This window comes from Carcharodon carcharias, chromosome 2, assembly GCF_017639515.1.
Source record: "Carcharodon carcharias isolate sCarCar2 chromosome 2, sCarCar2.pri, whole genome shotgun sequence".
Classification (NCBI taxonomy): domain Eukaryota; kingdom Metazoa; phylum Chordata; class Chondrichthyes; order Lamniformes; family Lamnidae; genus Carcharodon; species Carcharodon carcharias.
This window is the reverse complement of record NC_054468.1, coordinates 26,315,692-26,330,897: the sequence shown is the minus strand read 5'-3', so window position 1 is coordinate 26,330,897 and position 15,206 is coordinate 26,315,692. Positions and strand designations below refer to the sequence as shown.

Genomic DNA, 15,206 nt, shown 5'->3' with positions numbered 1-15,206 from the left:
AGTGGCCATTGTGAAAAATGACAAAAGGCAAGTTTAAATCATTGAGGTATGATTACCCTTTAATGTTCTTGGAGTTTGAATCATATAAGTAGTGGAAGAAAGAGACTGATATACGGGCAGGGATTACTACTCAAAGAGAAAGCAAGGCATAGTCTTGGCACTCTCACTTCCTATATGAAGTAAAATCAAAAATAAGGTAATTTCTGCAATGGATGCCACTTGGCTGCATAGTGAAGAAGGTCTGAACTCCCTAATAGAATTTCTGGATGAAATGTACAAGAAAAGATAACCTTTTTAATACTAGGAGACCTGGTCAGAATTTGATAACTTTTGGAAAGAGGATAGTAATTAATTGAAGAGTTTATCATGGACTTTAACGATTGTACAAAAGGTTGACAAAGTTCACATTGCAGATTCCTGGATTTGTACTAGCATTTAAATTACTGGATTGTGGTAAGATATCTCATATAACAAGGCAAGTATTCCTAACTGGCATTCAGTTCGCAGAGAAAGAGACACTGTTGGGTCATATGCCTGTTGCCTTAAATAACTTCCCGGGAAACAGGCTTCAGTCTTTTCCTTCAGCCTTCACTGGAAAAATGAGGCACTTCACTCTGACACAAAGAATAGAAGACTAGATTGCTACCTGGTTTCAAAATATTCCAAATATTGGGCACAAGGGCCAATGGAATGTAAGGATTAAAGACACACAGATGAAAGCATGTATAGGAAATGAGGCTATGTCAGCAGAAGATTAAATTGGAACAGTAAAAATAGGTGAATGAATTCCAGAAATGTCCACGGACGAATGAATAGCTGCTTCAGGTGACTCTATCAATACGCGGCGAGTTGTTCAGAGTAAACATAGAAACTAGGAGCAGTAGTAGGCCATTCGGCCCTTCGAGCCTGCTCTGCCATTCATCATGATCATGGCTGACCATCCAACTCGATAGCCTGCTCCTGCTTTCTCTCCATATCCTTTGATCCTTTTTGCCCCAAGAGCTATATCTAACTCCTTCTTGAAAACATACAATGTTTTCTCCTCAACTACTTTCTGTGGCAGTGAATTCTACAGGCTCACCGCTCTCTGGGTGAAGAAATTTCTCCTCATCTCAGTCCTAAATGGTCTACCCTATATCCTCAGACTGACTCCCCGGTTCTGGACTCCCCCAAGCTTCCTGCATCTACCCTGTCTGGTCCTGTTCGAATTTTATAGGTTTCAATGAGATCCCCCCTCGTTCTTTTCAGCTCCAGCGAATGTAATCCTACCTGACTCAACCTCTCCTCGTATCTCAGTCCCGCCATCCCAGGAATCAGTCTGGTAAACCTTCGCTGCACTCCCTCTATAGCAAGAACATCCTTCCTCAGATAGGAGACCAAAACTGCACACAATATTCCAGATGTGATCTCACCAAGGCCCTGTATAATTGCAGCAAAACATCCCTGCTCCTGTACTCAAATCTTCTCGCTATGAAGGCCAACATACCAATTGCCTTCTTTACCGCCTGCTGCACCTGCATGCTTACCTTCAGCGACTGGTGTATGAGGACACCCAGGTCTCATTGCACATTCCCCTCTCTCAACTTATAACCATTCAGATAATAATCTGCCCTCCTGTTTTTGCCACCAAAGTGGATAACCTCACAGTTATCCAAGTTATACTGCAACTGCCATGCATTTGCCCACTCACTCAGCTTGTCCAAATCATACTGAAGCATCCCTGCATCCTCCTCACAGCTCATCCTCCCACCCAGCTTTGTGTCATCTGCAAATTTGGAGATATTACATTTAGTTCCCTCATCTAAATCATTAATATATATTGTGAATAACTGGGGTCCCTGCGGTACCCCACTAGTCAATGCCTGCCATTTGGAAAAAGACCCGTTTATCCCTACTCTTTGTTTCTTGTCTGCCAACCAGTTTTCTATCCATCTCACTACACTACCTCCAATCCCATGTGCTTTAATTTTACAAACTAATCTCTTATGTGGGACTTTGTCCAAAGCCTTCTGAAAGTCCAAATAAACCACATCCACTGGCTCCCCCTCATCAACTCCACTGGTTACATCCTCGAAAAATTCCAGTACATTTGTCAAGCGTGATTGCCCTTTCGTAAATCCACTTTGACTGTCTGATTCTGCCACTGTTTTCCAAGTGCTCAGCTATTAAATCTTTTATAATTGACTCTAGAATTTTCCCCACTACTGACATCAGGGCTGATTGGTCTATAATTCCCTGTTTTCTCTCTACCTTCCTTTTTAAATAGTGGGGTTACATTAGCTACCCTCCAATCTGTAGGAACTGATCCAGAGTCTGTAGAATCTCAGAAGATGACCACCAATCCATCCACTATTTCCAGGACCACTTCCTTAAGTACTCTGGGATGTAGGTTATCAGGCCCCGGGGGACTTATCGGCCTTCAATCCCATCAATTTCCCCAACACCATTTCTCTACTAATACTGATTTCTTTCAGCTCCTCCCTCTCACTAAACCTTGTGTACCCCAACATTTCTGGTATGTTATTAGTGTCCTCCTTTGTGAAGACAGAACCAAAGTATGTATTTAGTTGGTCAGCCATTTCTTTGTTCCCCATTATAAATTCCCGTTTCTGACTGAAAGGGACCTACATTTGTCTTCACCAATCTTTTTCTCTTCACATACCTATAGAAACTTCTCCAGTCAGTTTCTATGTTCCCCACAAGTTTACTTTCGTACTCTATTTTTGCCTTCTTAATCTATCCTTTGGTCCTCCTTTGCTGTGTCCAGGTTCTTTGAAGTGACACATGAAGAAAATAGTTCTGAGGAAGGGGATGAAGATAATGGTGAATCTGAACTAATTATATGGTCACAAGTAATTTTAAAAATGTGTTGAATGTATGAGTCACAGACTCCTTTACTTGTGTGGTCTTGGATAGTACATGTACTGCAACGATATGTGGACTAGATTGGTTAAACTGTCACCTTAACTCACTATGTGGGACGACTGATGCAAGGTTAAGGGATATAAATATACTACTTGCTTTAGGTTTGGTGGTGGCAACACCTTGTGGTCACTTGAGAGTGGTAATTTCATGCAAAATAGCTGGAGTAAGCCATTTGATAAGTTTGGATGTGGTATCTGGTGAAATACCTATTCCGTTGCGTAAACCTTCCATGAAAAGGCACAAAGGAAACTTGACATAGGACACCATGAGGGAATTATTTAAATCGGTTGATCAGCAGTTTACCTAGTCAGGACGCTATTGTATCCCTTTAACAAGACCTGATACATCTCTTAAGAGTGTTAGGCAAGTATTCATGGTATTAGCCAGGTATTCATGGTATTAGCCAGGTATTCATGGCATCAGTTGCAATGGATAAGAGAAAAAAAGTCTTAAACTTATGTAGACCATTTTCCCACCCTATTTGTCAAGTTAAAAATTCTGCTAAAAGATGCAAGGGTAGTTGATGAGGAGTATACAAGTCTAATAGAAAAGATTAGTGAGAATTGTGAAATCAAGTATCAAAGGATGCACCCAAGTCATACTGCAAGCCTTGCATCAGTACTTAACTACAGATCCATGGTAACTACTTCATTAAAGGTACGGGATAAAGGCAGAAATGTCTTATAATGTCGACCTAGCTAAGATATTTAGCATTTCCCCTAGACTTATAGTAAGAACAAGAAAGTTACTATGGATAAAATTATGACAGAATAAATAGGGACTAGATTTGGGACACCAACAAAGTTTTTGATCAATAATGGAGAAGAGTTTGCTAACAGAGCGAACATTTAAACTCTCTGAATGCAAAGAGCCAGGCTTTTGTCAAGGCTGAGGTATCAGAGAAAATCTGTAAATCACTGAGGCATTGTATTAGATCAGCGGAGGCAGGGTTTAATTCAGGGGATTTGGTGTACCACAAAAGAGAGGATCATTGGGAATGGAAATGCCTTAATAAGGTAAATAGATCATGATGGTAAATTGTCATTGGGATAAGTTCTAACGAGCAGGCCAGTTTGTTTGCATTAAAATGAAGCAGCTAGCTCTGATGAACCAACTTAGTACAGCATGAGAAATTTACATTGGGGTGATTTCAAACTATTAGTCACATTAGTGCAGGGGTATGGGGGAAAGGTAGGGCAATGGCACTGGGTCACAATGCTCATTGGACAGTCAGTGCAGACACAATGGGCCGAATGGCCTCCTTCTGTGCCGTTAAGTATACATTGATGCTTTAGTTTTAATCTAGCAGTATTGAGCCCTTCCATTATCCCTTTTGGTCTGCTGCTACCTCAAAGTTAAAAGTCAGTTTTGTGCGAATGAAATTAAAGCTTACTCATAAATCTGGATCAAGAATGAAAGTGTTCTACAATCACTGTAGGTTATGGGATAGTTCAGCTCTTAGGGAATATTATGGTTAGGTTCACCTTCTTTTCCATAAAATCAAACAGTGACGTTGGAAGCAATAAAGTTTTAAAAAATTGGGCCAAATCTTCCGATCTTTGGATCATTGGAGACTGGATGTACAACTGAAGATGCGTGCCAGGGCCCTGAGGAAGTCCAATTCCAATTCCACCTACATGGGAATTGCCTGGGAAGTTTGAACTTCCGTAGGGCAATTTCCCAGCTCCACAGAAACTCAGTGGAAGTCTCTGCTTCAGAGTTAAAGTCAGAGATTTCAGGCAGTTCCATGGTACTTGAATAGTTATCCAGGAAATATTAGACAAGTCTAACACCTGAGTAACTCCACAACCGATCCCTTTTATTACCCTCCACTGACTACGTCCCCTGACCTGACCCGATCAGACCTGACTCCACCCAACCACCCCCCCCGACCTGAATGTCCCGCCAACCCGACCTGATTATCCCCCGACTACCCACTCACTCATCCACCACCTCATTCACTCACCAACCTCACCCACCTATCCATTCAAACATTCATCCACTCATCCATTCAAAGATTGGACCTGTAAACATACCATACGGCAGCTAGTGCTATAAAAACGGGCCATGTCAGTAGTAGGGAAAATGTTAGAATCTAGAAACATAGAAAATAGATGCAGGAGTAAGTCATTTGGCCCTGCTCTACCATTCAATATGATTATGGTTGATTCTCTATCTCTGGATGTTTAGAAAAGAATGGTAAAACTGGGCAGAGTCAACATGGATCTATGAAAGGGAAATCATGTTTGATAAACTTGTTTGAGTTTTTTGAGGATGTTACTTATAGCATAGATAAAGGAGAATCAATGGATGTTGGGTATTTGGATTTTCAGAAAGCTTCTGATAAGGTTCCACACGGGAGGTTAGTAAGTAAAATTAGAGTACATGGGATGGAGGAAATATCTAGTATGGACTGAGAATAGGTTAGCATACAAAAGGCAGATAGTAGGAATAAACGGATCATTCTCAGGATGGCAGGCCGTTACTAGTGGGGTACTGCAAGATCAGTGCTAGGTCCAAGCCCTTTACAATCTACAGAAATGATTTCGATGTGGGGTCCAATTGTAATATTTCCAAATTTGCTGATGTCACCAAAGTGGGTGGGAATGTAAATTGTGAGGAGGATGCAAGGAGGCTTCAAGAGGATTTGGACAAGTGAAGTGAGTGGTCTAGAACATGGCAGATGGAATATAATATGAATAAGTCTGAAGTTATTCACTTTGGCAGAAAAAAACAGGCAGAATATTTCTTAAATGGTGAGAGGTTGGGAAGTGCGGATGTCCAAAGGAACCTGGTGTCCTTGTTCATGAGTCACTAAAAACTAGCATGCAAGCTCCGCATGCAATTAGGAAGACAAATGGTATGTTGGTCTTCATCGCAAGGGGATTTAAGTACAGGATTAAAAATGTCTTGCTGCAGTTTTATAGAGCCCTGGTGAGACCACACCTGTAGTATTGTGTACAATTTTGGTCTCCTTACCTAAGGAAGGATATACTTGCCATAAAGGGAGTGTAACAGGGGTTCATCCTGAGATGACACGATTGTTGTATGAAGAAAGATTGAGCAGACTGGGTCTGTATTCCCTAGAATTTTGAAGAACGATGGGTGACCTCATTGAAACTCTCAAAATTCTTACAGAGCATGACAGGGTAGATGTAGATAAGATGTTTCCCCTGGCTGATGAGTCTAATGCCAGAGGACATAATCTCAGGATAAAGGATAGGCCATTTAAGACTAAGATGAGGAAGAATTTCTTCACTCAGAGGATGGTGTATCTTTGGAATTCTCAATCATTGAGCATGTTCAAGACAAAAATTAATAGATTTCTGGAAATTAATGACGTCAAGGGATATGGGGATAATGCAGGAAAGTGGCATTGAGGTCGATGATCAGCCGTGATCTAATTGAATGGTGGAGCAGGCTTGACGGGCTGAATGGCCGACTCCTGTTCCTATGACAAATTTAAAGGAGAATTGAATAGGTATGAGAGTGCAGATAATTAAGAGGTATTAGTTTTTGGGACCAAGATGGATTGCAGAATGTTTTTCCATTTTGTACTTTCTATAAGACCATAAGACGCAGAAGCAGAAATAGGCCATCCGGCCCATCGACTCTGCTGTGCGATTCAATGAGATCATGGTTGATCTGATAATCCTCAACTCCACTTTCCTGCCTTTACCCCATAACCTTTGATTCCCTTACTGATTAAAAATCTGTCCATCTCAGCCTTGAATATACTTAACGACCCAGCTTCTACAGCCCTCTACGGTAAAGAATTCCACAGATCCACTGCCCTCAGAGAAGAAATTCCTCCTCATCTCTGTTTTAAATGGGCAACCCCTTACTCTGAGATTATGCCCTCTGATCCTAGACTTTCACACAGGGGGAAACAACCTCTCAGCATCTACTCTGTCAAGCCCCCTAAGAATCTCATATGTTTCAATAAGGTTGCCTCTCATTCTTCTAAACTCCAATGAGTACAGGCCCAACCTACTCAACCTCTCCTCATAATAAAATCCCTCCATACCTGGAATCAACACAGTGAACCTTCACTAGGACTGCCTTCAATGCCAGTATATCTTTCCTTAGATAAGGGGACCAAAACTGTTCACAGTATTCTAGGTGTGGTCTAACTAGTGCCTTGAATAGTTTTAGCAAGGCTTCTCTATTTTTATACTCCATTCCCTTTGAAATAAAGGCCAACATTCCATTTACCTTCTCTATTACCTGTTGAACTTGTATGCTAGCTTTTTGTGATTCATGCACAAGCACTCTCAAATCCCTCTGCGCTGCAGCCTTCTGCAATCTTTCTCCATTTAAGTAATATTCAGCTCCTCTATTCTTCCTGCCAAAGTGCATAACCCCACATTATATCTGCCACTTTTTTGCCCACTCATTTAACCTATATCCCTCTGTAGACTCCTTGTGTCATCTTCACCACTTGCCTTCCCACCTATTTTTGTATCATCCGCAAATTTGGCGATAATACATTCACTTCCCTCATCTAAGTTATTAAGTGTTCATAAGTGATTAGATATCATAACAAAATGTTTTCCGGCACATATGGTGCTAACAATTAAAGAGAGGCACTAAAGGCAGCCTAGTAAAACAGTACAATTTATACTAACCAACTGTACAATAGAATGGTAAGGTACAGGACTAAACCTACAATTTCCCACACAAGCAGGTTTCTGTTTCAGCAATGATATCAGAGGCCAAAGCAAGTGAAGGTCTGACACTTTACACAGCGAAGTTAAGAGTCAAAGAGGGAGTCAAGCCAGTCTATTCTCCATTACTTCCTTAGCAGCTAACTAAAGATCAACAGTGTAACTGGCTTGGCAGGATGTAGGCAGCCTGGATTCCTGGCTGTGGAATAATGTACATCAACCAGAAAGAGAAAAAAATAAAAAGTGGGATAGGAGGGGGAAAAGACAAAAGCTAAGGAATTAACACAAAGATAAGCAAGCATTGTGGACATGAAGAAACATCAAAAGTGCAAGAAATGATTAAAGAACTTGTATTAATATTGTGCCTTTCATGACATCAGGATGGCCCAAATCACTTTATAGCCAGAAGTACTCTAAAATGTAATCACTCCTGTAACATAGGAAACACAGTAGCTGATTTGCATACAATAATATCACAAAACAGCAAAAAATCTCCAAAATCCTCTGTTCTAGTGATGCTGGTTGAGGAATAAATATTGGCTAGGAGAACTGTTCTTCTATGAAACGGCGCCATAGAATCTTCACATCCACCCAACAGGGTAGATGACCCCCCCGTTTAACATTTTATCTGAAAGACAGCACCTCGGACAGTGCAGCACTCCTTTTGTACTGCACTGGAGTATCTGCCTTAGTTTATGCGCTTAAATCTCTGGAGTGGGACTTGAACCCACGAGCTCCTGACTCAGAGGTGAGTGCTATCCACTGAGCCACTGTTGGCACTAAAAAATGTGAGCTGCAAAAAAAAAAAAACAAATCAGGTTAAAAATTGTCTACTAAAAGTTAACAAGCTATAAAACATGCCTTTCTTGGACAACCTAAACTAATTTTCAGCCTGGACTGATTCAACTGTCTAGGTTCTTAATGCTTTGGATTGCTAGGTTGCTAGCAAGCTCAAACCATAGGATAATATTTCAATTTAAGTTTCAGCACAATTTATGATAACCTCACCTCAAGATTCTGAAATTCCTGAGCAGAGTTTGTGGGAAGCCCAATCCATCGGATTTCTTTCTTCTCTTTAGAAATTATGTTCATAGCCATCAGCACGTTAAGTGCATCGTAAACACGGCGTCGAATATTCTTTTGATCGTATGCCTGCTGAAAGAGGATATGCAAAACAAACCAAATCTCATGATGAAAATGTCTTCAAGCCTACTCATGGCTTTGAAACCGCTAAATGATATAGTTCCAAAATTTCATTGTGCTGGCCCAGGTCTCAACTTCTAACAATGTCGTAAAAATGGTAACTTCTCTTTTAAACCTCCAATTTAATGGAAAATCTGAGGATCAACTTTATTGTTATTTTAATCTGACTTAACTGAACGGAGGATCCCTAAAAAAGGCTCTCCAAGTTTTTAGTTGAACTGTTCTGTTAGAGAGGTTGGACTGTTATACCAAATGGTCAGCTTTTGTTCTTAGCTGGGCCTTCAGGGGATAAGGTGTTCAATAGTAGGAGATCATCAAAAGTGAACCGAACTGTTCTTGCAATGCGTGTTACAACAATAATTTGCACTTATATTTTAGGACAGCAGAGTTCTTCACAGGGTTCTAGGACTGGAGGAGGTCACAACAATAGGAAGGGGCGAGGTTGTCGAGAAATTTGAACATCAGGATGAGAATTTTAACATTAAGATTTTGATGGACTAACACGCAAAGAAAGTCAGCCACCACAGGGGTGATGCATGACTTCATGCAGTTTGGAATTTAGGCTGGAGAGCTATGGATGAGCTTAAATTAATGGAGGCTGGCCAGTGGAGGATTGGAATAGTAAAGTCTGGAAGTGAGAAAAGCATAGATGTGGTAGGTGGGCTGAGATAAGTGAGGACATGGGTGAAGTTTCAGAGTTGGCAATAGGTGTTCTTTATGATGAAGAGGATATGGGGTCAATGGGACGAAGGTTGCAAGCTTCAACCCAATCAGTAGCCAGGAAGGGGTTGGAATGGGATGTTAAGGTAAGGAGTGTGTGGCAAGGGCTGAAGGTAACGGCTTTGGGCTTCCTGATGTTTAACCAGAGCAAATTACAGCTCACCCACGGATTCAAATCCTACCATAGCAACTGGTAGAATTTTTAATTCAATTCATAAAAAAATCTGGAATTGAAAGCTAGTCTCAGTAATGGAAATCAATCATGAAACTATCATCAATTATCATAAAAAACCCATCAGGTTCACAAATGTTCTTTAGGGAAGGAAATCTGCCATCCTTACCTGGTCTGGCCTACATGTGACTCCAGACCCACAGCAATGTGGTTGACTCTTAACTGACCTCTGAAATGACCTGGCAAGCCACTCAGTTCAAGGGTGATTGGGGATGGAAAATAAATGCCGGCCTTGCCAGCAACACCCACATCCCGTGAAGGAATAAAATTAAACGTTACTAAAGGTTACAGAATTTCTCAATGGTACAGTGTCTCCATATGTGAAGGCTAAAGAAATAAGGAGGAACCACCTATATGAGAGATTATTAACTGAATTATCATAATGGGATTTGACTTGGTATGAAGAATTATCCCACTTACAGAATCTGAGGACATGTGGTTATTGGAATTACTGAACTCAGCCACCAACTCATCGGCCACTTCATTGTACGAAGTTGTTCCTTTCCGCTGCACCTTCTCACACACTTTCATTGAAAAATGTCGTAGACCCTTTCCATTCTTTTCTCCTTTTTTGCTTCTTTTGCTAAAACAAAAAAATAAGCAGATGTTAGATTTGGTTTACGTGGTGCTTTTTACAATTTATTTGGATCTGCGCAACTGAGAGAGGTCAGGTGAAGCCAAGAGCCTTACTTTTGTTTTAAAACTTATTTATAATATTTAGAATACTATTGCCTGTTTTATTAGCATTACCTGCACTCAAATTTTCAAGGAAATACCTATTTGCAACCTTAGTCTCAATACTCCTCCACACCTTTCTTCTCTTCCTTTTTGAACCTTTATTTCTATTCCTTGATTCAGCTGACATTTAACTGCAGTACATAGGCAATGCAGGATTCTCATTTTTCATATTAGACGTTAAACTGAAGTGCTGGTCAAGCGGATGCAAAAAGATTCCATGGGCTGGATTTAATGGAGCTTGCTGATGTGGGTCAGGTGGCAGGCAGGCTCGCATAATTGCAATGGAGGCCACACATCCTATTCCCGCTGGTGGGAAAACTGACCCCTATTAAGTCAGCGGTGACATTGTCTGACACTGAGTAATTAGGCTCATTAACGAGCCACTTAAACGACATTATTCCTGAGCTTACCAGGATTTAGTGGTGGCTCAGGGTTTGTCCCAAACTCACATAGGTCTCCCCCATACAATTCTTAAAATGCATTCAGGAGACCTTTTTAAGCCAGTACGTAGGAGGTCCCACAAGAGAGATTGGAATGGGATGTTAAGGTAAGGAGTGTGCAGCAAGGGCTGAAGGTAACAGCTTTGGGCTTCCTGATGTTTAACCAGAGCAAATTACAGCTCACCCAGGTTGGGAGGTTGGACAAAAAGGCTGAGGCAGTGAAGAGGTTGAAAGAGGTAGTGGAGAGCTAGAAGTGATTGTAGTCGGTGTACATGTGGAACCAGATACCATATCTTTGGATAATAATGCTGAGAGGCAGCTTTTAATGCAGAAGAGGAGGGAGACGAGGATAGATCTTTAAGAAGTAACAGCGCAGGTGTGGAAATAGAAGCCATTGCTGGAGATGCTCTGGTTGCAATTGGATAAGAGTAGCACCAACAGGACCATTGTGCAAATCTGAATACAGATTTGCAAAAAAATATTTACAGTTAGTGAAGGACATTTATAATATAGATCACAGTGTTACAGTCCCACAAGAGAGGTCCTCGATTTAATTTTAGGGAATGAAGCCGGGCAAGTGATAGGGGTATCAGTGGGGGAGCATTTTGCAAATAGTGATCATAACTCAATTAGATTCAAGGTTGTTATGGAAAAGGACAAGGATGGGCCAGGAATCAGAGTTTTAAATTGGGGGAAGGCCGATTTTAATAAGATCAGATATGATTTGGCCAGAGTGGACTGGGAGCAGTTACTTTTAAGTAAATCTGGGTCAAAGCAGTGGGACTCATTCAAGAAGGAAATAGGGAAAGTACAGGGCCGACACAATCCAGTAAAGATAAAGGGTGGGACCAACAAATCCAGGGAACCCTGGATGTTGAGGGATATACAGGGTTGGATAAAGAGAAAAAGGGAGGCTTATGGTATATACAAAGGGCTCAAAAGAGCGGAAGCCCTAGAGGAATATAGAATGTGTAGCTAGAGGAATATAGAATGTGTAGGGGGGAACCTAAAAAGGAAATATGGAGAGCAAAAAGGGGGCATGGAAAAACACTGCCAGGTAAAATAAAGGAAAATCCAAAGTTATTTTACAAGTACATTAAGAGTAAGAAGATAACTAGGGAAAGAGCAGGGCCCATTAAAGACCATAGGAGTAATTTGTGTGTGGAGCTAGAAGATGTAGGTTGGGTTCAAATTGAATACTTTGTGTTGGTGTTCACAAGTGAGAGGGATGACGTGGGTATGGAAATCAGGTAGAAGGACTGGTTATAATTAAAGAAATTAGCATAGAAAGGGAGGAGGTTCTAGATGGTCTGGCAGGCTTAAAAGTAGATAAATCTCCAGGCTTGGGTGAAATGTATTCCAGGCTGTTGAGCGAGGCAAGGGAGGAGAAAGCAGGGGCACTGCCAATAATTTTCAATGCCTCTCTGGCCACAGGAGAGGTGCCAGAGGACTGGAGGACAGCCATTGTGGTACCGTTATTCAAGAAGGGACGAAGGGATAAACCAGGGAACTACAGGCCAGTCAGTCTAACCTCAGTGGTGGGGAAACTATTGGAAGCAATTCTGAGGGACAGAAGTAATCTATACCTGGAGAGGCAGGGATTAATCAAGGACAGGGTTTTATTAAGAGGAGGTCATGTCTGATCAACTAGATTGAATTTTTCTAAGAGGTGACCAGGTGTGTAGATGAGGGCAATGCATTTGACGAAGCCTACTTGGACTTCAGCAAGGCTTTTGATAAGGCCCCGCATAGGAGACTGATAACAAAGTAAGAGCCCATGGGGTCCAAGGCAATTTGGCAAATTGGATCCAGAATTGGCTGAGTGGCAGGAAGCGAGGGTGATGGTCGAGGGGTGTTTTTGTGGATGCCTGTGTCCAGTGGGGTTTCACAGAGATTGGTGTTGGGTCCCTTGCTGTTTGTGATATATATATAAACGATTTTAGACTTGAATGTAGGAGGATTGATTAGTAAATCGCGGATGACACGATAATTGGCGGGGTAGTAAATAGTGAGGAGGATAGCCTTAGATTACAGGAGGATATAGACGGGCTGGTCAGATGGGCTGATCAGTGGCAAATGGAATTTAATCTGGATAAGTGGGAGGTGTTGGGCAGGGCAAACAAGGCGTGGGAATACACGATGAATGGTAGGGCCCTGGGAAGTACCAAAGATCAGAGGGACCTTGGTATGCATGTCCACCAGTCCCTTAAGGTAGCGGGAGGGGTAGGTAAGGTGGTTAAGAAGGCTTCTGGGATACTTGCCTTTATTAACCGAGGCATAGAATATAAGAGCAGGGATGTTGTGCTGGAATTGTATAAAATGCTGGTTAGGCCAAAGCTAGAGAGTATTGCATGCAGTTCTGGAATCCCCATTATAGGAAGGATGTGATTGCACCAGAGAGAGTGCAGAGGAGATTTACCAGGATGTTGCCTGGGCTGGAGAGTTTTAGTTATGAGGAGAGATTGGATAGGCTGGGGTTATTTTCCCTGGACCATAGGAGATTGAGGGGGGACATGATTGAGGTGTAGAAAATTATGAGGGGCACAGACAGGGTAGACAGGGAGGAACTTTTCCCCTTGATGGAGGGATCAATAACCGGGGGCATAGATTTAAGGTAAGGGGCAGGAGGTTTAGAGGGGTTGTGAGGAAGAATTTTTTCACCCAAAGGGTGGTGAGAATCTGGAACTCAATGCCTGAAAGGGTGGTAGAGGCAGAAATCCTCATAACATTTAATAAGTATTTGGATGTGCACTTATGATGCCATGGCATACAAGGCTATGGGTCTAGTGCTGGAAAATGGGATTAGAATAGTTAGGTACTTGTTTGACCGGCACAGACTTGATGGGCTGAAGGGCCTTTTTCTGTGCTGCAGACCTCTATGGCTCTAATCTCCTGAAGGTTGCCCAGCAAACCTTGTAGCGACCAACCAGTGGGATCCCTCTTGCAAAGGCACTCAGTAGCCAATCTAGGAATTGGTGGCTGAGAGCCACTCTGCTGCCCTTGCATCTGACACCCCCCTCCCCGCCCACCCTTCCCTTTGCCGGGCTCCTAAATCCCAATGAAAGCCTGACGCTGACCACTTAACTTAATTCAGTCAGGCCTCTCCCCCCCCCCAAAGTGACCTAAGTCTCCCACTGGTTCCCCAACTGGTAGGCAGGACCTGCATCAGGAACATAAAATTCAGCCCTGTGGCACTATTCTCGTTTCTTCCGTTGTCCATTTCCTAACTGACTGCTGCATTTGCCCACACTTCAAAAGAATTTCACTGGCTGTGAAATACTTGGAATGACCTGAGAATTTGAAAGGCATTACATAAAAGTAGGTTATTCCTTTAAAAATGCACTGCAACCTATCTGTCTGCATTCAGTTAGCTTTGTCACCAGTCTCCCCATTCTGCTAACCTGTTTGGCTTTCTTAAAGATTTTATCGTTAAACTTGCTTTTTACCAAAACTTGTTCTTTTGGTTTATGTCAATCAGCCAGCCTTCTATCCACTGTTACACTTCCTCTTTTGTCGTTTACTTGACGTTTTGTAACAAGTTAAATTAATCTAGCAAACCCTTACTAAATAACAATAGTATTCACTAGTTGTGGCGTACAGTAAATCAAATAAAACTCCGTGCTTTTGATATAAACAAACAGTTAAAAAGCACTGATTTTTCCCCATTCAGCTGGCACTGATGGATTCTTTATATATGCATGTCAGGTTATAAGCAAATGTGCCAACGCACTTCACAGACTGTAGCTGTACAAAACAGAACGAACAAACTGACAGTAATTTACGTCATGGCCCACAATTTATAAAGAACCTTACTCCCACATTGTTTCCTACAAAGAGAAACAGATCCACTTTTGTGTAATAGCAAACAGAGGTGCAATTAGTTGATTTTTTTTTTGTTAACCTCAAATGGTGAGAAATCAGATCACATTGTCTGAATAATTACGTTCAAGATAAAAGGGCCTTGGCTGCCAAGGCAACCTAACCTTATATACACCTTCTGATTTTTCTTCAGGGCATATTAGCACACACGTAATAGCACCAAATATGGAATAACAAGTACTCTCAAGTTAAGGAGGAAGGAAGTCTCTGGTTACTTTCTGCCTTGAAAATGTTTTAGAAGCACATTTTTATGCATTGCAGAATGGGTATTTAAAATCAGAGCTCACCAATTACAACGAAAATTAGGATCTCCTGGAAAAAACTGAAACCACTGACAGATATAATACCAAAACCAGGAAAGAAGAATTCACTGTTCTGTTATGCCTGCAGCAACAAGAACAT

The 15,206-nt window shown here is 41.7% G+C and overlaps 1 protein-coding gene across 5 annotated transcripts in view; it reads right to left on the bottom strand.

The window, feature by feature from the left end:
* LOC121271108 (transcription factor Dp-2-like) overlaps positions 1-15,206 on the bottom strand; it is a 219,169-nt gene that overhangs the window by 21,946 nt on the left and 182,017 nt on the right. For 4 of the 5 annotated variants that reach the window (XM_041176869.1, XM_041176889.1, XM_041176891.1 and 1 more), the window contains 2 exons: positions 10,168-10,330; positions 8,601-8,747 (listed from right to left, as the gene is read on the bottom strand). In XM_041176869.1, the coding sequence (XP_041032803.1) occupies positions 8,601-8,747; positions 10,168-10,330 (310 nt within the window). The remainder of the gene's footprint in view (positions 1-8,600; positions 8,748-10,167; positions 10,331-15,206) is intronic. The other variant, XM_041176876.1, reaches the window with a different exon arrangement.